Consider the following 22,954-nt stretch of genomic DNA (forward strand, 5'->3'; position numbering starts at 1 on the left):
ATATATTGTCCTTCTTTGTCTTTTTTTATAGCCTTTGTTTTGAAGTTTGTTTTATCTGATATTAGTATTGCTACCTCAGCTTTTTAAGAATTATTTTTATATGCATGAAATATGTTTTTTTCATTCCTTAACTTTTAGTCTATGTGTGTCTTTTGTTCTGTGGTCAGTCTCTGTAGACAGCATATATGTGGGTCATGTTTTTTATATCCACTCACCTACCCTATGTCTTTTGGTTGGAGCATTTAATTAGTTTACATTTAAAGTGATTGTTGATAGGTACTTATTTATTGCCATTTTATTCTTTATACATGTGTTCTCTCTCTCCATGTTCTCTCTTTCTTTATTTCTCTTATCTTGTCCTCTAAATCTTCAAATTTTTTTTGTTTTCAATTTTAAATGATAGCTTTGCTAGGTGGTTTAGTATTAGTTGTAGGTGCTTGCTTTTCATCATGTTTTATATTTCATGCCAATCCCTTCTGGCCTGAAGTGTTTCTGTTGATAAATCAACTGACAGTCTTATAAGGAGCTTCCTTGTAGGTAACTAACCATCTTTCTATACCTGTTCTTAAGATTCCCTCTTTACCTTTAACCTTTGCCATTTTAATATTGATGTGTCTTTGTGTGGGCTTCTTTGGTTCATCTTGTTTGGGATAGACTCTCTGTGCTTCCTGGACTTGAGTGTCTTTTTTCTTTACCATGTTAGGAAAGTTTTTAGCTATTATTTTTCAAACAGCTTCTCTATTTTTCTTCTTCTAGTATCACTACAATGTTAATGCTACTACATTTAATGTTGTCCCAGAGGTCCCTTAGTCTTATCTAATTTTTTAAAATTATTTTTTCTCTTTGCTGCTCTGTTTGGGTATTTTCTCTTATCTTGTCCTCTAAATCACTGATTTGCTCCTTTGCTCCTTCTAACCTGCTGTTGATTCTTTCTAGTGTATTCTTAATTTCAGATTTGTGTCCTTCATTCTGAATGGTTCTTTTTTTATGGTTTCTATGTCCCTTTTCATGATTACTATTACTTTGTTTAAGCTTTTACTAAGATCTTCTATTCTTCCCTTAAGGTTCTTGATTATTTTTAAAACCATTGTTTTGAATTCTCCATCTGGTATCTTGTTTTTTTCCACTTTATTTAATTCTTTTTCTGAGGTTTATTCTTATTCTTTCATTTAAAGCAGCATGTTTCTTTGTCTTTCCATTTTGTCTGCCTTTTTGTGTTTGTCACTGTGTATTAGGTAGATTTACTATGACTCCCAACTTGTTACAGCTGTTTTTATCAACATTGTATGTGTCTGATAGGGCTCAGTGACACAATCTTCCATATCACCTGAGCTAGATGCTCCAAGAATGTCTCTTGTGTGAGTTATGTGTGCCCTCCTCTTGTAGTTGAGTCTTGAATGCTGTTGGCCTATTCATGGGTGGAGTTAACCCTCAAACTGGATGATTACAAGAGCATGAGCTATTTTGCAGAAGGCTATCCTCTGAGGTGTAGTTTTTTCCAACAGGTTCTGGTGCCTGCTGACTTCTTCCTTTGGTTGTGTTACTTGTGCAGTTATCTGGGTCAAGCTATGGTATGTTCTGAATGCTTCCATTGGTTGTATTGTTCCTAGGTCCACTTGGGTGGGATTCCAGTTCAGGTTGATGTCAAATGCTGTCTGTAACTAGAATTGAGCTATATATCTGGAGCTATTATACAAATTACTATTTGTGGCTGCCTCTACTGGGTCTGGATGTTTGTGGTAGGCACGAAGCTGTATACAAGTGTCTGCTTCCTCCTGCTCTGAGCCAGTCAGTAAACCCTTGGTGCCAGTAAACCCAAGGCACCTCGAGCTCCACCTTCTGTTGTCAACCACCTCCCCCAAGGTTCTCTGGTCTTCCTCATTAGCCTACTGTAGAAAGACTGTAGAGTGGGCCCAGGCTAGCTAAGCTTCAAAGACACTTCCAAAAGGCACAAGCTTAATAGGGCAGGGTGACTGGTGTTGGGAGCATGGGGCTAGTGGTTCTCCTGGGTGGGGGCAGCACTCAATGGGGGAAAAGTGGCTTCTACTCCAGAGCCCATAGCACTCAGTCTCTGCCCAAGGCTCCAACCTTAGTTCTCCCAGAAAGAACAAACTGCAGATGCAGGTTGGGTGAAGCCAGCTGGCCCTTTGCAGGAGCAAGCTCAGCAGGACAGGACCACTGGGACTCAGGAAGATAGATCAAAAGAGTCTTCTGTTAGGGAAATGGTGCAGGCTGAGTTTGAAGGAGAGATTGGAGAGGCCACCCATAATATAGCCACACAACCCAGCACCTGCCTATCTGAGTCCTGGACAAGAGCCTCCCAGGGAGACATGCTTTGAAGGTCCCAGCTCTGTGCAGTACTTCAATCACCCTGTGGTACTGAGCTCAGCAGGGCAGGGCCATTGTTTGTCAGAAAGACAGGTCAAATAGGTCTCCCACTGGGATAATGGCCTGGCCTGAGAGGGCAGGGGAGATAAGAATGGGCCTCATGCAGCTGTAGCTGCACAACCCAGCACCCATCTGAGTCCCAGATAAGAACCTCCCAAGGTGCCATGCTCCAAAGATCTCATCTGTGCACAGCACTTCAATATTTCTGCAGGACTGAACTCAGCAGTGGGACAACAGGAAGTGAAAGTGCAGGTCAGATGATTCAACAGGTGTGTGTGGGGTGGGGTGGGGTGGGGTGGGGTGGAGGACACTGGCAAGTGCTTATGAGGTGGGGAAGAATAGCTTGTTTCCAAAGTTACATAGCTCAATTACTGACTGAGTCTCTGCCAAGAACTTCTCTAGAAAAAGAGTGCCCTAAGGGTCCCTGCTGGATGCAGCCAAAAGTTCTTTCTGCAGGACTCAAGCTCAGCAGGTTGGTGTCATCAGTAGTTGGAGTACTGGGTGGTGCACTGCCCAGGCTTAGTGCTGTAACAACAGGAGTGCTTGACCCTGGGAAGATGGTGTCTGGGTCTCTAGTAGACTCCTTTCTCTCCCAGGCAGGCTGAATCCCACTGATTTTCATCACCAGTTACTATGGAGATTCCTCTTCTCGGCCCTGGTGTTCTGGGTTGGGGATCCTGGCATGAGGTTGAGACTCCACATTCCTGATGGAGGGGCATTTTTATAGCCCAGATATCCCTCTGGCTTCTCAGCTGCCACACGTGGGTGTAGGGGCTAAGCCTTTCTGCATCCCTGCCCTTCTTACTGGTCTCTATGTGGCTTTTCCTGTAAATCCTTGGTTATAATTCTTCTGTTCAGATGTTTTTCAGTTGGTTATTCAGGTCAATTGCTCTATAATTTAGCTGTAAATCTGGTTTGGCATTGGGAGGAGGTGAGTGTTGCTTTCACCTACTCTGCAGCCAAATTTGAATCTCTTCATTAGTCTTTTTCATCCAGAGAGTCTTAATCCTATCCCCTATGGATGGATTTCAGAGAACTCATGGTCCAAAACTCTGAAAATTTATGGAAAATTCTTTTTTTATTCAAGAATATATATATATACACACACACATATATATTGCTTATTATTATTTTTTATTCAGTGAGAGAAGGGTAGATGGAGACAGACTCCTGCATGCACCCCAACCAGGATCTACCCAGCAAGACCACTAGGGGACGATGTTCTGCCCATCTGGGGCATTGCTCTGTTATTCAACAACTGAGCTCTTCTTAGCACCTGAGGTAGAGGCCATGGAGCCATCCTCAGCAACCAGGGCCAACTCGCTCCATTCAAGCCATGGCTGCAGGAGGGAAAAGAGAGAATAAGAGAGAGAGAGAGAGAGAGAGAGAGAGAGAGAGTAGTGAGGGGGTAGGGGTGAAAATGCAGATGGGTGCTTCTCCTGTGGGCCCTGACTGGGAATAGAACCTGGGGCATCCACATGCAGGCCAATTCTCTACCACTGAGACAATCAGCCAGGGCCTAGCTTGTTTTGTTAATAAGTTTTGTTTGAAAATTATTTTTTTCAGTCAACATTTCCCTTCATCTTAGGTGCCTTTTGAGAATATCACTTTTAAAGGGTGAGTAATAAGCCATTCACCATCTCCACATTGTTGGACAGTCATATTATCCATATTTGTTACTGTAAACAATGTTGGAATAATCATCTATGTACATAAAAATTGCTGTGTTTTTGTCTATTTTCTTTGTTTCCCATTCTGAAAGAGAAAATTACTGGGTCAAATGGTATTTCTTTTAAAGACTCTTGGCATATACTGCTGTTGACAAAGATCTTGTCAATCTGTACACCCCATAGAAATGTATTAATTTGTGAGTTGGTCCAGTTTTTAATTTGAATGCTTTCAAAACATTATATATGATTTTTTTCAAGTCCTTTTGGAAAATGACAGCATTATAAAAGGCCCAAGGGTCCTTAAATGAGCTACCTGAAGAAGAAAAATTCACCCGGTGTCCTTTAACAGTCTTGTTCAGGCCTCAGCCCAGGCACCTCTTCCTCCAGGATGATGACCCTGAGGATTGGTTCCTTCCTCTGGTACTGCTGTGTTATTGTGTCCACAGCATCTAGACATGCTCCTGGCAGATTAATAGAGGCAATCCTTCACAGGTGAGAACTGGTGAAAAGCAAACCCCTGGCTCCTGTTACCAGGTTAAGGGCAAGACAACCTTCTGACAGTCAGCATGGGATGCCTGAGCCAGCCAGGCTCCACCAACTGGATATTTTAAATTAGAATTTTGTCTCGTCTGGTAGGAACAATACAGGGATGGGGGTAGCTGAGAAATCCCTCAGGATGGGAGCAGGGTCCAGCAGCTGCAGTGACTAGTGCAGTGAGTCAGGCTGGTTCTGGGGCAGAACCTCACTGTGTGTACTTGAGTCCATCCAATCCATTCTAGCACCTTCTTTTTTGCCTTCTCAAATCCCAAAGATGTCCTTGTACATATACCCCCTTACATGGCAAAAGGGACTTTGCAAATGTGCCTCAGCTAAGAATTCTGAGATGGGGAAATTATCCTAGAGGATCTGGGCAGGCCCACTGTAATCACATGGATTCCTGTAAGAGAAAGGCAGGAGGGTCAAGAAAAAGAAGGCCATGTACTGATATCATCAGAGATTAGAGTGATGTGGCCAGAAGCCAGGCAATGTTGGCAGCCTCTAGAAGTTGGAAAAGCAAAGAAACAGATTTTCCCCCAGAGCCTTTTAGAAGGAACTAGCTGTGACAACACCTTGATTTTGGGTCCATGAGATTTATTATGGACCTCTGACCTCCAGAACTATAAGACAATAAATACATGTTGTTGATTTGTTACAACAGCAAAGCTAATACACTTTGTACTGGTTCCATGACATTCTCCCAACACAAATATTTGCTTAATTTAGCCACAATCCATTTCTGTTGCTTATTATCAACTGAATATTACCCACCTTCAGCCATCACCTCAATGTTAGTTGGGCCCATTCCTTCATGTTCCAATACCATCTTCTGCTTTCTATGAAGAAGACCTGCTCACCTCAGACTGTGACTGTACTTATGGGGTGATTTCCCGTTCAGACTATAAACTCTATGAGGGCAAGGACTGAATGTGACTCATCTTTGGGCCCCAGAATCTAGCACAATAGATGAATAAATATTAGTTGAATAAACAAATTAATTTATTTTTATACAAACATATAACAAAGGTAGATATGCCTTAAGAACTAAAGAACTTTTGAATAAAAGGAGAAACAGGCTCCTTTTATTTAAATAATGGAAATTTTAAATAGTATCTAAAAGAGAAATTCTGTTCTATGACAGAATTTTAACAAGTTGACTTTTATGTGAATTTAAAATACAATATGTTAGATAAATGGCTTGGGCAGAATGGAAAACAGAGCAAATGTAATCAATTTATGATATTAAAACATAGGGGAAATGAAATGTCTGTTTCAGTAACACTGGGTATGTCCTTGTTTCTTACACTTCAGTGTTACTGTAGGAGCCACTCCAGCGGCTCATTGCAGAATTTTGATGGTTTGCTAAACCTGGTGTTATCCTGGTCGGTGTGGAACATGCATTTGAGACACTTGGGTTTAAGAAATCTCTCTCCCTTGTATGACAGGATTTTAAAAAGATTTCCTCCCCTTCCCAACAACTATGTTCTCTGTCTAAATTCTTTAAGCCTTTGGACTCGGTCCTATAAAAATGCAAAAGTACAGGTGCACAAGGATTTTCACTGCAGCTCTGTTTGTTATAGCATTCCACTGGAAGCAACCCAAATGTCAATCAATGGGAAAGTAGTTGAATAAATTATGGGACATCCATAATCTGGAGGGTTCTGCTTTCCTTAAAAAGAATAAGAGTTTTATTATACATACAACTTGCTTTAAAATCATAGTTCACTGCTCTTAAAACCCTACAGGGGTTTCAGTTGCATTTATGTAAAATTTAAACTCCTTCCCGTGGTTTACGCTTGATCTTAGCCAAAAGGCTGGGAAAAAATCTTTCCCCTGGTCTAAATGCCTTCTACCCGGTGACTGCCTGCGTTTCTGACCCCAGGGTTAGCACTCTCTCGTCCTCTGTTCAGATTCAGTACAATGGCCTTCTCCATCAGCTTCCTGGACGCTCCCAGATCATTGCCACCACATGTCATCCTTTGCACTTGCTATTCTCTCCACTGGGAATAAAATCCCCTGGACCAGTATTTTACAGCCTTACTTACACATCAAATCCATCTACATCCCTGGCTGCATCCCAAACCAATCAATTCTGAATCTCCAGAGTGGTTCCTAGGCATGAGGTTGTTTTGATTTGGTTTGCCTGCTTATTTTTAAGTTCAAGTGACTCTGCGCAGCCCAGCTTGAGAACCAGAGTGGTTTCCCATGATGTCTATTCTCTAATATTTAGGGTATAACTAAATGCCATCTTTTTAGAAAAAAGTATGATTATATGATTTTTGAAACTAAATATTTTAACTGAGAGAGTTAAGAAAAGTATAAGCAAAAGATGAGTACAAAATGAAATTGTAAATGTAAAGATGGGAAGTGTGAGATGGCATACATCGAAAAGACAGCACAGCAATTTCAAGGAGGACACAATTGAAATTTCAGTTTGCTCACCTGCTGTGATATACCAGTTACTCAGCATCTCCGAGTCTCTATGAAAAGTGGATAATAGTACCTGCCTTAGAGAGTTTTTTAAAGGAATAACAAGACCATAAATGGCACATAGTGAAAACTAGGTAACTACTGTTAGCTATTGTTAATTAACAAATGATTGCTTAAAGCAGTAACTGCCTCATAAATTCAAAGAATATAAAAATGTCAAGTGGTGATATGAGAGAGCTTCTCGTTTAGCTAGAACTTGGTCAAGCAGAGAAAATTGTGAGGGTTGCAGGAGATAGGGAACAGAAAGGACAAAAGTTAGAAGTAAAAATTTTAAGAGTGTGTTTGGGGATGAGGGAGTTAAAAAGGAGGAAAGAGCTTGCCCAGACAGACAGTGCAGCAGAATGTCAGGATGGGTTAGCCTTCTGTTTTCTGTCATACAGCATCTTTTTTGTGCTGGCATTTTCCTGAATTAAATTGTGTAGAAGCGTAAGTCTCTGATTGGAAGCAGATTCTTCAGGCAAAGAGGTAGTGGGTGGGGGCAGGACATGGGCTTTGGAAGGCCATTCTCTTCGGCAGGAATTTGTGCGGTCTCATGGAGGCTGAATCTGGGCCATGAGTTGGCGAATCTCAAAGAAGCAAGCTTTGAGGTTTCCTGGGGACAGATCACAATCCAGGTCCTAGTAGGAGCACTTGGTGCTCCCATTGGAAAAATCTAACTACTCTTGCAGGGAGCCCAGCTCTGTCTGTGTGACTCAGGGTCCTGGTAGGATCCAATCAGGTAGCTGAGAAATGTGCAATAAAGGGACTACTAATAATGGGCCACCAGGGTTAAAGGGGCACAACAGGAATGGGTGTGGAGGAGAGAGAGAGAGACCTGTAGAGGGGCTGATTGAGAGAAGAGTTGCTTTCTGCAGAGGAACACAGCCATTGCCAACCTATGGTCCAGCAGGGGTGGGCTAGGGAATAAATAGCACCATCTCTTTCTCCTTGCCTGTCCTCTCCTGCAGGTAACTTCCCATTGGACAAGTCCAAGCCAGAAGCCAGAGAGCAAGGGAGTTTATTTATGCAGTTCTCTGGGGGTGCAGAGCAGAGTGGAGAAATGAACAGAGTGGATCTGGAATACGCAGCTCAGTGAACAACCTTACACAGAAGGGGCTGATTACCAGCCTGTACCCCCCTTAAGAAATCCCTGTTAGTTGGTTCCCTCCATGCCACCTTCTCTATCTCCTACCCCCACCCCAGTGCATGTCACCGATTGTCCAGCCTTGCCATATGGACCTTCTAGTAGCTCTCAAAAATACATTCTGCTCACACCATCTACCTAAGTTCCATAGAGATTAAAGATTTAGAGTTTTACTTCTTTTTTTTTTTTTTGTATTTTTCTGAAGCTGGAAACGGGGAGAGACAGTCAGACAGACTCCCGCATGCGCCCGACCGGGATCCACCCGGCACGCCCACCAGGGGCGAAGCTCTGCCCACCAGGGGGCGATGCTCTGCTCCTCCGGTGCGTCGCTCTGTCGCGACCAGAGCCACTCTAGCGCCTGGGGCAGAGGCCAAGGAGCCATCCCCAGCGCCCGGGCCATCCTTGCTCCAATGGAGCCTTGGCTGCGGGAGGGGAAGAGAGAGACAGAGAGGAAGGGGAGGGGTGGAGAAGCAAATGGGCGCCTCTCCTATGTGCCCTGGCCGGGAATCGAACCTGGGTCCCCCTCACGCCAGGCCGATGCTCTACCGCTGAGCCAACCGGCCAGGGAGTTTTACTTCTTATAACTAAAAGTAGTAAGTAAAAAACTTGCTGGTTATTTATATAACCTTGGAGAAAAGGGAGGACTTCTCAAAGCATGACCTTAAATGCAAAACCACTGAAAAGAAGACTGATAGATTGTACTTCTTAAAACATTGGAAACTTCCATTTGACAAGAACCACCATGAACAAAGTTGAAGAGTCACCAAAAACTAACCAAAACAAATTTCAAACAATGAAATAAGAAAATATCATTTTAGGAAATTTAAGTAAAAGGAGTACTTATTAAAGTATAAAGTCCTCATACAAGTAGATAAGTATAAACCCACATTTTTTGGGGAGGTGGGAAAGGAAATGGTGGCCACTAAGAATATTAAACAAATAAGGAAAAAGCTATGAAAATAAAAATAGATGCATAGGCAAAGAACATGAACAAGATTAAAGAGGAAAAAGAACTTGATAACAGCATGTGGGAAAATGTTTAACTACTCAGTCTAAGAAACACAGATTTCAACAAGAAACTCTCCAATCAAATTCCCAAAGATTGTTCTTAATTCAATGCAGGCAAGAGTACAGAGAAAAAGGCCCTCAAGAATTGTTTAGAGAAGTATAAATCATTATAAAATTTTGAAAAGCAAATGGACAGTTCAGTATTGAGAAATTAAAATGCATCCCCTTTAACCCAACTTGAAAATTCTGGGAATTTTCACTCCCCAGAATCTACCCACTTTCTTGTTCACGTGTCCAAACATTTCAACGTGGTATATTCCAACTTTCATCTTTCATATCTACCAGATGGTATCTGCCACTCTGTCACAGCAAAACTGCCTGCTTGTTCCTCTCGAGCCTACGCCTGCACTTCCATGTGTCTGACCATTTCCTATTTATTTTCCTCTTCTTATACAGTCTTTCACCACTTTCTTGGTTTAACTGGCTTGGCTTCCTCTTCTAGAATCAGCTAAGTTATCAGAGGGTCTTCTCTGATCACCTTCCAGGTTGAGCTAGTTTCCTTTCTCCATGTCTTTATAACACCTGGTATATATTTTTTAGGTAATTTACACATTTACTTATTTATATATCTATTTATACCACCTGTATATATTTTTAGGTAATTTACACATTTACATATTCATATATCTATTTACACATCTATGCCCACCATCTTGGTTTCTTTCTTGGTGGCTTTCAACTGGGGGCACTTGTGTCCCCCAGGGAACATTTGGTAATGTCTGGAGACATTTTTTGGTTGTCACAACCTTGGGAAAATTAGAGATGCTGCTAAGCATCCTATAATGTATAAGAAAGCCTCCACAACAAAAATTCATTCCGCTCATGTCAGTAGCGCCAATGTTGAGAAAGCCTGTCCTACACCTAGCTTTTCTCTAGGATGGCACATAAAAAGCATGCCCTCCCCCAACATAAACAAGTGTAAAATTATCTTCTAAGCCCAATTTCTTTTTCCATACAATGGGTATAATATCTATGCCAAAAGTTTGAACAGAGCCTGGCACAAAAGCTGACACTCCATCAATATTAGTTCATCCTAACAATAAGGTATATAAATTAAATTACAAACCCAGAATGTTTTGGTGTTGAAATGAATCATACAGACTTTGTAGTCAAACCCTTTTTTCACTTTATAGCTGAGAAGCCCCAGTCTATAAAGCTAATGATTTTCCTAAATCATTGACATACCATTTTGGCTCCCAGTTTAGAAGCAGACCATATTTTAAATGCATGCCTAAAAAAGGAATTATAAACTCTTTTGTAAGATGAAAAGTTATTTTTGAGGAATTTGGCTTGTAAATACAATTGTTATATGTATGTATACAATTTTCTTCAAATAGTAATATGATTCAGTTGAATAATGTTACCAGAAGTTTCACAGGGATTTATTTTAAAATTATTTTTTTGGCATTTATGCAAAAATAGGCAAATGTATTAAAATACAAAATTAAACAAATACATTCTTTTGATTGTAGAAGAGATATAGTCAGAATCCAGAATAATTTAGTTTTGTCTTAATCTATAATACCTAAGCCCCTCAAATATTAACAGGCTTTCTGAAATCTATGCTAAAAACTACCTTGAAATAATTCAGTTCATCTTTCATGCTCAATTGCTAATATGTACAATGAAATTTTTTCACAAAATATAATTCAGAGCAGCATCTGACCTGACATCTCAAATTCCAATGTTATGGCTTTTAATATAAACACCAGTATAACCAGAATTTAAATAAATTATGGCAAATAAATTAAAACATTTAGATTTTAACATCTATAGATTTTATTAGGTGTTCCTTATACAGTCATCTAGTATGTTTAAAGAGTGAGCAATCATATAAAAGGAAATATGGTCATAACTGATTGAAGTAATAAAATCCTGAAACTAAATAACATCTCATAATTCATTGCACAGCATATATTAGATTTCATTACATCAATATATAGCTTAGTAGTAAATTCTCCTGATGGCCATAAACCTAGGTGTTGTCATCCTGAAAAACGAAGGGGTGGGAGTCAGTGAGGGTACAGAATGGATAAATCTTCAATAGTGCTATGTGGTGTACCTTTAAGTTGTAGTATATCACCACCTAGTGGCAGAATCTAGTACCTTATTCTAATAAAGGGAGCTTTTCCCTATATTTTCTAGTTACAGCTCCTTCATCCTTTACTGCACTCATATTTGATACTATAGTTCCTAAAATTTGTCACCCAAATGGGTAAACCATTTTCAGTTCACCCATCAGGTTTTCAAGTATTTGGTTAGTATAGTTTTTATGTTCACCTAGCTTGTTAATTCTAAATTCTTTGATTATTTTCAAAGCCACACATAAGTCTATGTTAACACCATCTTGTTTATGAATATAGATTATAGTAACTTTGGGCTTTGACCAGTTTTATTCTTATTACTAAACCTTTTAGCAAGTCAGAATAGTGCTTACCATGTGCCAGCTACTAAGTACTTGACATACAATAAAGTCAGTTAATTTTCAAAACCCTTTAAAGTAGGTTCTATTATTGAACCCATTTTAGAGCTGAAGAAACTAAGGCAGAGAAGTTAAAGCAGGGGTTGGGAACCTATGGCTCGTGAGCCAGACGTGGCTCTTTTGATGGATGCATCTGGCTTGCAAATCTTTAATAAAAAAATGTTAAAAATATGAAACATTCTCATGTATTAAAATCCATTCATTTCCTATCGCTCATGTTCATGGTTGCGGGTGGCTGGAGCCAATCACAGCTGTCCTCCAGGACAACACCAAATTTTTATTGGATAGTGAGTAACGTACATGGGTCATTGTATGGCTCTCATGGAATTACATTTTAAAATATGTGGCATTCATGGCTCTCTCAGCCAAAAAGGTTCCCAACCCCTGAGTTAAACCATACTACTAAGTGAATGGACTCAGATTTTGGCTAACCTAGAATTGGCTATAAATTAATCTATTATTCTGTTTACAGGATGATGAGCCAAATAGGTTATAAGAATATAATACTAATCAGCAATGTATGAGATTTAAATTTATTTGGAAAGGTCTGAGGAAAGAAACTGGACCACTGAAACACTGGGAGGTGCTTGGTTAGTCTGAGAATTTTTGTTATCTAGTTAGGTCTAACAGGGGAGCATTCTGATACAAAAATACAGTAGCAGTACCTTGAGATACAAACAGACTAACATACGAATTTTTTTAAGATACGAGCTATGACTCGGTCCATATTTTTGTTCGAAATCCAAGCGAAATTCCAAGATACAAGTCATGATTCAGGAGGCTGCTGCTAGTTGGCGCGTTGGAACACGGGTCCAGTATCAGCAGTTTGATATACGAGTTGGCTGACTTACAAGCTCGGTTACAGAACGAATTAAATTCATAGCTCAAGGTTCTACTGTACGCACTTATCAACTGACCCTTATGCATATAGTCCCTAAGATGTCCTTGAACATGGGCATCTACCATTATCTTTATCAGTTTCTCTGTGATTTGCAATACTGTTCCAACAATAAAATTCAAATTTATTTCAATGTCAAATCACAAATATTACAAAATATTAAGCATGTTAAAAAAACTGCTTTTACCATGACCAAAACCTTTATTAAATGGTTAGGTAACTAAGATCAAACCAAAAGAAAAAAAATATCGTGATTTCAGAATATAATCTATCAAAGAGAAGGAAGGCTCTTAGAAAACTTAATATTTTAGCAAATTTTTAGGACATTATGTTCATGTTGCAAAAACCATACATAAATGCCAGTCAACATATCTAATTTTGTGAAAATGTACATACCAAATGTACACACGATTTTGTTTTAGTAATTTTAACTCTGACACAAAACTTGTTTTTCAACTGTTGTTTTAGTTTTTTGAAAGAAGATCTTATCACACACAGCAGAAGCCTGTGGAACACTGTGGGGCTGCAAGTCCCACAATTTCTTCCCACTCGTTATGGCTCCATGCTCTTCCTTCCAACAAAGAAACGCTTTTAGAGTTTAGGGGTGGAAACGATTGTATCATTGAATGATTTTAATTTATATTTTTAAAAATTGTCCTATAACCTTAAAACCTTTAACTATTGATATTATTAGTATCTAACCCTTACAACATACTCTATACAACTATCATTTCCAAAGCAGAAAAGTCACTGGAATGTGAGGAGAAAATATTATTTGTTTTTTTATTTTTGTATGTTTCTATCTATTGTTTAACATAAACATACATATATATAACTTATACAGATCCATATTGAAGCTGTGTACATCATTTTAAAAGATAGGATGAAAACTCAATATATTTGAGCAGTGGTTGAAGAGGGCTATTCCCCATCCTGGCACACCAGGGGGTGAAGCTCTCCTTTCATTAAGTCACTTTTGAAGTCGGACAGCAAGCCTGCTCAAGGGGATAAAATGGAACGGAGTGGCTGGCGCTTGCCTCTTGCTCCATTCCATTCCTGCAAGTTAGGCCTTAATGGGGATTCTAGGTCTCTTGTTAATCTACAAAGGCAATTATTAAGGTGATGACAGGCAGTCTCCAGGTTACAAATGAGCTAGGTTCTGTAGGTTTGAAAATGTTTATGTATTTATATGCATAAAAAGGTAAAAATAAATGCTGTGTTATATACTCTTATTGATCAAAGTCATCCCATTAAATTTACTTTTCATTTAACAGGTAAATGTACCTGTTCCAACTTACATACAAGTTCAACCTCAGAACAAACCTACAGAACCAACCTCGTTATTTAACTCAGGGACTGCCTGTATTTTACTTGGAAGAGTATTATATCTCTAAGTAAATCAACAAGATATCCAACCAGTGAAGAAAAATGATTAAAACTGCTTCTCTAAGATTGAGGAGGCAGTTCAACACTAATTGAAAAATACCTTGTAAGTTTGGAAACAATTTAACATATAAGTAAATTCTATACTTATTAAGAATAAAATTTAGAATTCAAAAACTCCAACAAAAATTATAATAGACATTTATTTAAAGTATCTGCAACTCAGATGTTCTAAATTATACATTTCATGCTTAAACATCATTAAAATACTAAGGACCGATGCATCCACAGATTTTGATTACATGATTATTTCTTTGCCCAGTCTTCTCTTTCTTTTCTTTCTCGAATAACCTCTTTCAGATATGGTTCAAGGTAGAATTTATCCTAAAGAACGAATAAAAGAAAAATATTATATGCTACCACCCCATACTGGTATATCCCAAAACTCAACAGGCCTTAAACAACAAAAGAAAGTCATCAAAATTAATTTTTAACTTAAGAAAAAATATTTTCAAGCAAACTAAGAACTGTCTGCTTTTTTACCATGTAAAATTCACAAAGATAATGTAATCAGTTTCTTTGATAGGCTATGAGAGGAAAGTCTGAATGCAAAAAAAAAACCTGACAGTCTATAATCTTTTGCCTAGTTTCAACACAATTCAAGGGGCAAGGGTTCGCTTCGTAGAGAACCTTGGGAGCTAGAGCCACTAGACGGGCTGATCACATGAACACCATTATTTTATTGGAGCAGGAAGCAGAGTGTAGAGGGAGAAGAGCCTGGGAGGCAAGACCTGGATTCTAGTCCTGGATCTCTGTAACAGAGACTGGCTCAGTGATTTTGAAGTCACTTCACCTTAACATCTCAATATGTTTGTCTCTAAAATGGAGTTAACATTTGCTCTATTAACCCCAACATATTGTTATAAGGATATCTATTTGTCACATTAAGAACCCTAAACACTACGCAAACGAATGCTTCTCTGTCCGTACTACTCAATCTTTAATGGTCAATAGTTTCAGATACACAAAAAGATCCTCTACCTCCATATATATATATATATTATATATATGTAATACATAATATATATATAATATATAATATATATAATATATGTGTAAGATATATATAATATATATATATTATATATATATATATTTAATTTTGTGAGAGGAGGGGAGGCAGAGACAGACTCCTACATGTGCCCCAACTGGGATCCACTAGGGGGCGATACTCTGCCCATCTGTGGCCCTTGCTCCACTGTAACTGGAGCCAATTTTTAGTGCCTGAGGCAGAGGTCATGGAGCCATCCTCAGTGCCCAAGGCCAACATGCTCCAATCAAGCCATGGCTGCAGGAGGGGAGGAGAAAAGGTGGGGGAGGAGAGAGAGAGAAAGAGAGAAAAAGAAAGAGAGAAGTGAGAGGAGAAAGGGTAAAGAAGCAGACAGGTGCTTCTCCTGTGTGCCCTGACAGGGAATCGAACCTGGGACATCCACATGTGTGGCAACGCTCTACCACTGAGCCAACCAGCAAGGGCCTTACCTCCTCATATTTTGTCCACTGCTCTTTAGGCAAGATCTGCTGCCTCATGGACAGGTCCAGTGCTCTCTTAATGCGAAACACCCTGTCATTATAGACATTCTCTGGAAGCCTTCTTATGGCTTCCGCTACATCATCATTCACATGTATTGTATCATCTCGCATTAACCCTATATTGGAAAAGAAGAAAATTAAATTAAGTATGTATCTCAAAAATCAGGAATTTAAAAAAAAAAGAGTAAAATATCTTGATGCCATAATCTTAAGACTTGGTGCCCTGGACAGATAGCTCAGTTGGTTAAGAGTATTGTCCTGAAGCACAGAAGTTGCTGGTTTGATCCCTGGTCAGGGTACATATAGGAACAGATTAATGTTCCTCCCTCTCTGTCTCTGTCTCTCCCCCCCCCACCTTCCTCTCTCACTAAAATCAATATATAAGCATTAAACTAAACAAAACAGAACTTAGACTTGGGTGGAATATCTAGAGTTAGGTATAGTATAATGAAACAATATTTCATATATAAAAATGGGTAATTTAATGAATTATTTATAAAATGAAATATATAAAAGCCTTTTAAAAATCCACTGCTTTTAACAAACCTTTAAAAATCCAGTGCCACAAAATTTATTTTATTTAAAACTTCTACCTTGTTTTTAAACATACATCAAATTTGAAAAGTCACAACTTTCAAAGTTCATAGAACTTAATTTGAATGCTAAGTGGAGGAGTTGGGAAAAGGAGTGCATAATAAGGGAAATGTCCAGCTACTACATTTCAAGACATAAAAGTGTTTCTACCTCAAACATTTGAGACAATTCTATTCCTCCCTCTTCTCAAAAAAAAAAAAAAAAAAAAAAAAAATGGATGTGATTTAACATAACAATTAAATGTGACTTAATTTTAATATCTTCTAATATATACAAGTACAATTAGTTGTTTTTTGTTTCACTCGTAATGACTTTTGCAAAAGCACTACTCTCAGAAAAACCAAAGAAAGGAAAAGATGACAAGAAAGCATAGATACTCACCCAATTTATTGAATCCTGCAGCATTATAATACCATTTTCGAATACCCTCCAGCCACCGGCTTGATGCTGCAACTGATATTGTCACAGTTAGCTGCTACAAATCACTTACTACACTATATAAAAATGCTGATAGAAAAGCAACCACTACTCTGATAGTTACCCTGTTAGAGAATGCAAACACAGGAAGGAATTTCCTTTTAAAAGCATATACTCTATATACTGTAGATAAAAACTACATATTTTATCTATGAGGCAAAGGGACTGCAGGTGAAAAAAGAAACTGAGCAAGTCATGGGGAAAAAAAATAAACTCAATACCTAATGTACAAAAGATTTACAGGTACAATTATTGCCACTCTAGCTTCTCTAAGTCAAGCATGCCATCCCATTATGTCCCCCTGCAACCCTCAGAATTAAAGGGGGTGGGAAAGGAACTCGGAATTTCTCCATTATTTGTAGATTCAGAAATATATTATAGATAATAAGCATAAACTTTCTTTTAAAGGGAGTTGGGGTTGTATGAAAAGGTGAGATTTCAGGACAGTCGAGCAGGTCTAAATGACCCTCATCCTCCAAAATTTTTATTCTACATTATCTTTTTATTACTTGGCTACCTTCTTTAAGACTGGATGTATTTCCGGGAGGATTTTGATACCATGACTTAGTCATTTAACATTAACAGAGATTAGCAAAACAAGCCCATTTTCCTCCTCCCAAGCAGCTAACTTTCCACCAAGGGAATGGATATTTGAAAATGGTTGAGGAGAAACAGGTCATGTTAGAACTTCTTGGGAAACAGGACTGAGCTTGATGGGGAAACCCAGGAGCTGCAAAAGGCAACATGATAGTGCCTGATGCTTATAGGACAGATGTGCTACAGAAGGAGAGATAGAGCAAGTTTAAAATTTCTTTTAAAATTTTGTTTAGGGCTAGCCCCTTACCAAGGAAGGAAAGCAAATTCTCCTTTCACTCTAATTCCTCCTTGCCCCTCCTCCTTAGTATATCGCAGAGAAGAAGATTTTGTTAAATCTCCTTGGAAATTAAACATCATGGATAGCATGGCTTCTAGCAATAAAACAAAAACAAACAAACAAAAAAACTAGTACCAAAGAGCCAACAGTCTACAAACATACTTGCAGAACATCAATATTTGTAAGTATATTAACTAGTGATGGTGATGATAATTAATATTCATTGAAAACTGTGTGCCAAGTACTGCCTTATTTGCTTTATCCAGATTAACTTATAGCACAGTTTATTTATAGCACCCTGCAAAAAAGGAATGTGTTATAGAGTTATCCTATCCAAGATCAAAGTTGACAGAATTGAGGCCAGGTCTGCCTAGTTCCAAAAATTGCATAGGGGTAGAATGCCTTCAATATTTGCAAAGTTAAATAATGAATTCCTAAGTGGCTCCCTCACCCCCCAAAACTCAATGTTATTTGGGTTAATTTTTCTGGCAATCTGATGTTTCCTAATGGCTTCATGATTGCTGAAGTCAGGGATAAGGGTATCAAAAAAAATTTTTTTTATATTTTCTTATGGAAGAGAGACAGAGAGAGAGAGAGAGAGAGAGAGAGACATGAAAAGCATTAATTCTTTGTCGGGGCACCTTAGCTGTTCCTTGATTGCTTTCTCATATATGCCTTGACCCGGAGGGCTCCAGCTAAGCCAGTGTCGTTGGTCAAGCCAGCGATCTTGGGCTTCAACACAGTGACCTTTGGGTTCAAGCCAGCGACCATGGGGTCATGTCTATGATCCCACGCTTAAGCCAGAGAACCGGTGCTCGAACTGGTGAGCCTGTGCTGAAGCTGCGACCGCGGATTTTCCAGCCTGGGTCCTCTGTGTCCCTGGTCCATTCTCTATCCACTGTGACACCGCCTTATCAGGCAGGGGACCAAAAAAAATTTAAAAGCTATGTCAATTTATACCGCCAGAGAGCAGAGATTAGCAATAACGAAAAAGGTAAGATTCTACTTGATCTTTACGTTCTGTTTTAAACATTCTGGTAATTTCTGTATACTATTCAATAATAAATATATTTGTTCTAGTGTCCACAATACAAATTTCTTCAAGTCTACAGACCAAGCTGACATTTCAGATAAGGTAAACCTGAAGCTTCCCCGTAACACTTGCCCAGTTATCTCAATTCCCAGTTTGAGACGCACGAGGGGTGGAATGCTGCCTCCAACCCTATTTCCTCTGGTCACTCTGCCTCTGCTATCAGCGTACGGGGGAATGCACACCCCCTCCTCGCGCTAATGCACCTGACAGCACTTGGCTACCAGAGAGCGCTCAGTTCGATCTGGCTGAAAGTCACCCAATTACTTCCTTGTGCCCTTGAACTCCTCTACGGCTAAGCGGAAGGGACGCCGAGCCCTAGCGGAGGGAACGCCAAGGGCGTCGCAGCCACCGCGGGCACCTTCACCGAGAGCAGGTGCGCACCCCAACGCCCGGGCGAGCCTGCTATGGGCAACAGAGAGGGCGCAAGCGAAAGGCGTCCTTCAAGCCCGCCCGGAGCCACCCTCTTCCTTACGCCGCAAAACTGGCAACTTAGAGAGAGCAGAGGAATTGTAGTAAATTGCTGCGAAAATAAAGGGTTCAGCGTAGCGACACCCACCAAATAAGACATCAATCACCTACCAGCAGGCCTGCTCGCCATTTTGACCCAGGACTAAAGCGTTGCCTACTGGGTAAGTCCGAGGGGGCACGCCGGTCCCAGTGCGCAGGCGCCTCAGCTCCGTGTGACGAAGCAGGGGAGGTCGCCCGCGCAGGCGCAGTTCTGGCGGCCGACGTTGAGCACCTGTCGTGCGTGCCTTCCCGTCTGATTCCTTGCCAGAGTAGCCCGAGTATTTTGCGCAGCCGATTCCAAGAAGCTTTACGTGTGATGTGATGGGAAAAACCCTAATATAGGAATTGGGGCACCGGGATTGTCTCCTGGGTGCAGTTAGAGACGAGCTATGAGATCTTGGGCAATGTTAATTGCCCCCTTGTGCCAAGCAACGCGCTGTTATGGGCAAATTCTTATTTAATCCTTTCATTTAATTTTAATCTTAAATACTATGATTATCCCAATTCGAAAGTGGAGGAAACAGACTCCGAAGGGTTGGATAAATTGTCCAAAGACCCACAGCTAGAAGGAATCCAGATTCATCTTGCAGAATCTCGGAATCCAGATAAAACTGCAACGCCTTAATTCTAAAGCCATATGCTACACTAATCCAGGAGACATTAATCCTCTCTGGCCTTCAGTTTCTCCAGCTGAAGATCTGCAACAATCCATTTATTTACAAGGTTAAGGATTAGTTTTGAGGGATATATAGCAGAATTTGCATGCAATTAAGGTAAAAGCAAGTACATTTTTAAGGTCTCAGCTCCAACATAGTAAGTCTAGGGCCTAAAAATCAAGGGACAGAAAATAAAAATCAGTATGGCTGATGCTCATTCAGTTATGGTGAACTTCTATCTCTACTGTCTTGGTCAGTCAGCTAAGGCTGCCATAACCAAGTACCATAGACTAGGTAAACTTAAAAAACATTAATTTATTGCCCTAACCAGTTGGCTCAGGCATGTGTAAGTCCCAGGTTTGATTCCTGGCTAGGGCACACACAAGAAGCACCCATCTGCTTCTCCACCCTTCCCCCTCTTCTTCCTATCCATCTCTCTCTTCCCTTCTCGCAACCAAGGTTTCATTGGAGCAAAGTTGACCCAGGGCACTGAGGATGGCTCTGGCAGCAATGGAGCAAGGCCCCAGATGGGCAGAGCATCACCCCTTAGAAGGCATGTTGGGTGGATCCCAGTAGGGCTCATGCAGGAGTCTGACTGCCTCCCTGCCTCTAACTTCGGAAAAATACAAAAAACAAACAAACAAAGCTGTAAGGTATATTTCCCCACCGAGAAGGAAGGAGAGGGCCGGAGCCACGAAGTGTGGAATAGTAAAAGGCTTTATTGAGTACAGAGCGCGCATCCTGCCTGGCGAGGTTCCCTGGCCCTGGGGAAAGATGGAGGCCAGGAAAGTAGCAAGTGGTGACCCGTGTAGGAGATATTTAAAGGGTCCCTAGGGTGGTCGAGCTAATATGAGGTGGTGAAATCTCACTGGCTGGCAGACGGTTGCTCTTTTCGAAAGGGCTCCTGGGAAGTTTCTTTTGGCGCGCTTGGTTGTGGGCGGTCCCAGCCAAAGTTCCCAGGCCTGACCTTTCCCCATTATCCACCGACCTTACAAAAGCCACAAATTTTTCTCACAGTTCTGGAGGCTAAAGACTCATCTAAGTGTCAGCATGGTCAGTATCATGAGAACTCTTTTCCTGTGGCTTGTAGTAGGCTGTCTTCTAAGTCCTCACATGACAAGGAGAGAGCAAGCTTTTGTTTTTCTTCTCCTAAGGGCACTAATCCCCAGGAGGGCCCCACAGTTATGACATGTCTAAACCTAATTATTTTCCAAAGGCCATTACATCGGGTGTTGAGTTTCAACATAGAAATTTGGGGGGGAGACATAATTCAGTCCATAGCAACTACCCTCTATTATCTACTTTTGTTTTCCTTGGTCTTAAGTTGAGACCTAGGACAGTAGAATCCATTTTATTATAAGTTTAAAAAGTTAGATCTAATGATATTAGTTTATTCTTTTTTTCTGTTGCCTTCTTTTTCTCCTCTCCGCCACCACAATTTTCTCCCTGTGCCACCACAATTTCTCCCATTAGTCATCCTGTTTGCATAACTAAACACATACCTAAATAATGGTCTGAAAGATGGGAAGAAATGTAATACATTTGTACATCGGCACATTGCCTTACAAAAAGTACTTAGTAAAGTCTTCTCCCTTTTTCCTTAACCTGTAAGTTTCAGTGACAAGAGAAGGAAGACCTTGTTAAGGGGTCAGCCACCCAAGACTGTCATAAAATCCAGCTCAACGGGCATTCAGTCTAGAGCACATGAATGTTTGCTGGTAGTCATTAGTGTTGATTTAGAAATAATTTTTGGTTTCCCTCCTGGCACATGGTAGAATTGCATTTCTCTGTGAGAATTAAGAACAATTTTCCACATTGCTTTCCGTTCTCCTGACTGGCTACACTCACATGTTGGAGGCTTTATCAACTTATATTACTAAAGATGATGTGGAGCAGAGCCCTTTTTGGTCCCAAGTTGGACATGTATGAGATAAAAACTATGATGGCTTTAAATTGAAGTTTTAGATTGTGGTGCTATTCAGTACAGCACCACAGCTAGCCTATTCTGATATGAATAGGTCATTAATGAAGGCAAACTGAGATTCTCAACCATAGCAAGACCAGGCAGGATGGTTCCATCTTTGTCTCCTAGCTGTACCTTCTTCCTTGTTTCCTGTTTATTGATCTCATCCATTAAGGAACTCCATGAGAGGCTGTGGAGAAAAAGGAACCCTCATACACTGTTGGTGGGAATGTAAAGTAGTACAACCATTATGGAAGAAAGTATGGTGGTTCCTCAAAAAACTGAAAATAGAACTACCTTATGACCCAGCAATTCCTCTACTGGGTATATACACCCAAAACTCAGAAACATTGATACGTAAAGACACATGCAGCCCCATGTTCATTGCAGCATTGTTCACAGTGGCCAGGACATGGAAAGAACCAAAAAGCCCGTCAATAGATGACTGGATAAAGAAGATGTGGCACATATACACTATGGAATACTACTCAGCCATAAGAAATGATGACATCGGATCATTTACAGCAAAATGGTGGGATCTTGATAACATGATACAAAGTGAAATACGTAAATCAGAAAAAAACAGGAACTGCATTATTCCATACGTAGGTGGGACATAAAAGTGAAACTAAGAGACATTGATAAGAGTGTGGTGGTTACGGGGGGAGGGGGGAAAGGGAGAGGGAAAGGGGGAGGAGGAGGGGCACAAAGAAAACTAGATAGAAGGTGACAGAGGACAATCTGACTTTGGGTGATGGGTATGCAACATAATTGAACGACAAGATAACCTAGACTTGTTATCTTTGAATATATGTATCCTGATTTATTGATGTCGCCCCATTAAAAAAATAAAATTACTAAAAAAAAAAAAAAAAAAAAAAAGAACTCCATGAAGGCACATAGCTATGCCACTCACCACAGTATTCTAGGAACTCAAATGCATCAGAAAATAAAATACCTAACAGGAAGGCCACTATACTTGGCCCTGACCAATTACAAATTTAGTTTCTCAAGAGGTTTTAGGACACCCAATACATCATAAAATACTGGTGCACAACAAACTACTCCCAAAATTACTGGTGTAAAACACTGTTTTTTCTTCCCATTTTGAATTCAGCTGAGTAGTTCTGCTACATGTAGTATTTGCCGAGGCTGACATAT

The 22,954-nt window shown here is 40.1% G+C and overlaps 1 protein-coding gene and 1 long non-coding RNA gene across 2 annotated transcripts in view; one reads left to right on the plus strand and one right to left on the minus strand.

The window, feature by feature from the left end:
- Positions 1 to 12,987, plus strand: part of LOC136401251 (uncharacterized) — a 786,796-nt gene extending 773,809 nt beyond the window's left edge. The window contains exon 2 of the long non-coding RNA XR_010750489.1: positions 10,517 to 12,987. This is a non-coding gene — a long non-coding RNA (uncharacterized lncRNA). The remainder of the gene's footprint in view (positions 1 to 10,516) is intronic.
- Positions 12,988 to 14,217: 1,230 nt separating this feature from the next.
- UQCRB (ubiquinol-cytochrome c reductase binding protein) lies at positions 14,218 to 19,359 on the minus strand. The gene is made up of 4 exons (XM_066379178.1): positions 19,247 to 19,359; positions 16,605 to 16,676; positions 15,579 to 15,745; positions 14,218 to 14,423 (listed from the first exon to the last, which is right to left on the minus strand). The coding sequence occupies exons 1-4, from the start codon at positions 19,263 to 19,265 to the stop codon at positions 14,346 to 14,348; spliced, it is 336 nt and encodes a 111-aa protein (XP_066235275.1). The 5' UTR covers positions 19,266 to 19,359; the 3' UTR covers positions 14,218 to 14,345.
- Between the last annotated feature and the right edge of the window lie 3,595 nt (positions 19,360 to 22,954).

This window comes from Saccopteryx leptura, chromosome 3 (assembly GCF_036850995.1).
Source record: "Saccopteryx leptura isolate mSacLep1 chromosome 3, mSacLep1_pri_phased_curated, whole genome shotgun sequence".
Lineage (NCBI taxonomy): Eukaryota > Metazoa > Chordata > Mammalia > Chiroptera > Emballonuridae > Saccopteryx > Saccopteryx leptura.